General features: G+C 46.6%; 1 protein-coding gene across 1 annotated transcript in view; it reads left to right on the top strand.

The window, feature by feature from the left end:
* ETH_00011990 (myosin F (TgMyoF) protein, putative) overlaps positions 1-1,761 on the top strand; it is a gene marked incomplete at both ends in the record, with an annotated part of 11,096 nt that overhangs the window by 889 nt on the left and 8,446 nt on the right. The window contains one exon of the mRNA XM_013375352.1: positions 692-1,760. Coding sequence (XP_013230806.1) covers positions 692-1,760 — 1,069 coding nt within the window. The remainder of the gene's footprint in view (positions 1-691; position 1,761) is intronic.

Below are 1,761 nucleotides of genomic sequence, written 5' to 3' on the forward strand. Positions count from 1 at the left end.
GGAGTTCACGCCGCAGCAAAACGACTCCGAAGCAGCAGCAGCAGCAGCAGCAGCAAAACCCCACCTCCTCAAAGCAGCAAAACTCCTAACCCTAAACCCTCAAACCCTTCTCCAGGCCCTCTGCAGCAAAACCATCAAAACCTCCCGCGAAACCCTCAAGTAAAGTCCACTGCCTTTTCTTCAAGTTAAATTTTTTCCTTTTTCTTTTTTTTCTTTTTCCTCTTTTTCTTTTTTTCTTTTTGGTTTCTTTTTGCCTTTTTTATTCTTTTTGTTTTCTTTTTGTTTTGGCTTGCTTTTTTGTCTTTTTTGTTCCTTTTTTTGCTTACAAAAAGATTTTTAAAAATCTTTTATGTCTTTTTTGTTCCTTTTTTTGCTTACAAAAAGATTTTTAAAAATCTTTTTTGTCTTTTCATTTTGTTTCTTTTTTGTATTTTTTTTCTTTTTGTTGTCTCTTTTTCTCTCCTCTTTTTTGCCTCTTTTTCTTTTTTGTTTCTTTTCTCTTTTTTATTTTTTTATTTTTCATTTAGTAATCTTTTCTTTTTTTCTTTTCTCATCTTTTCGTTTTCCTTTTCTGTTTTTACGTTCCTTTTGCCCTTCATATTATACTTTTCTTTCTTTATTTTGAATAAAATAGTTCATTAATTAAATGATTTTATATTTTGATTTATTTTTTTTATTTTTTATTTTGCAGAAAGCCTTTGAGGCCTGAAGAAGCAGCAGAAAGCAAAGCAGCACTTTGCAGAGCTCTTTATGGATCTCTTTTTAATTGCATTGTAGACCTCACCAACAGCAGCATAGGATTTGTCTCCAAAGCAGCAGCTGCAGCAGCAGCAGCAGAGCCCGCAGCAGCAGCAGCAGCGGGCGCAGCAGCAGGAGCAGGCGCAGCAGCAGCAGCAGCAGAGCCCGCAGCAGCAGCAGCAGCAGCGGCTCCCGCCGCAGCCGCCACAGCGCGCCCAGCAGCAGCAGCAGCAGCAGCAGAAGACATACTGTTTTGCGGAGTTTTGGACATTTTTGGATTTGAGTGCTTCGGGCTGAATTCTTTCGAACAACTTTGCATAAACTACGCAAACGAAGAGCTGCAGCACTTTTTTAATTCTTTTGTTTTTCTTTGCGAAGAAGAACTTTACAAAAAAGAAGGAATTGGATGGCAGGCGCTGGACTTTCCCGACAACTCCGACTGTTTGCTGCTGCTGCAGCACAAGACCAATGGTCTCTTTGCTGTTCTCGACGAGGAGTGCCTCGTCCCCGGCGGCAGCAGCAGGGCCTACTGCAGCAAACTCATCAAAAAGTACACCAGCAGCAGCAGCAGCAGCAGCAGCAGCAGCAGCAGCAGCAGCAGCAGCAGCGGGCCCGCGAGCCGCTTCGGGGTGAACAAGACGCGGCCGAACTGCTTCGTGGTGAAGCACTTTGCTGGCGAAGTGGAATACAACATTGAGGGGTTTTTGGAAAAGAACAAAGACAGTCTTTCTCTGGACCTGCAGCAGTGCGTTGCTGCTGCAGCAGACCCCTTCGTTGCTGCTCTCTTCACCCGCTACCTCGAGCGCGGCTCCACCAGCAGCAGCAGCAGCAGCAGCGGCGGCGGCGCGGCTCCCCCCCCCCCCCAGCAGCAGCAGCAGCAGCAGCAGCAGCAGCAGCAGCAGCGGCGGCGGCGGCTGCTGACGGTGTCCGGGGAGTTCCGCGAGCAGCTGCAGCAGCTGATGGGGACGATCAGCAGCACTTCTCCGCACTTCATCCGCTGCATAAAACCCAACCCGAAAAACA

Source organism: Eimeria tenella, genomic scaffold (assembly GCF_000499545.2).
Source record: "Eimeria tenella Houghton genomic scaffold, Eth_scaff27, whole genome shotgun sequence".
Lineage (NCBI taxonomy): Eukaryota > Apicomplexa > Conoidasida > Eucoccidiorida > Eimeriidae > Eimeria > Eimeria tenella.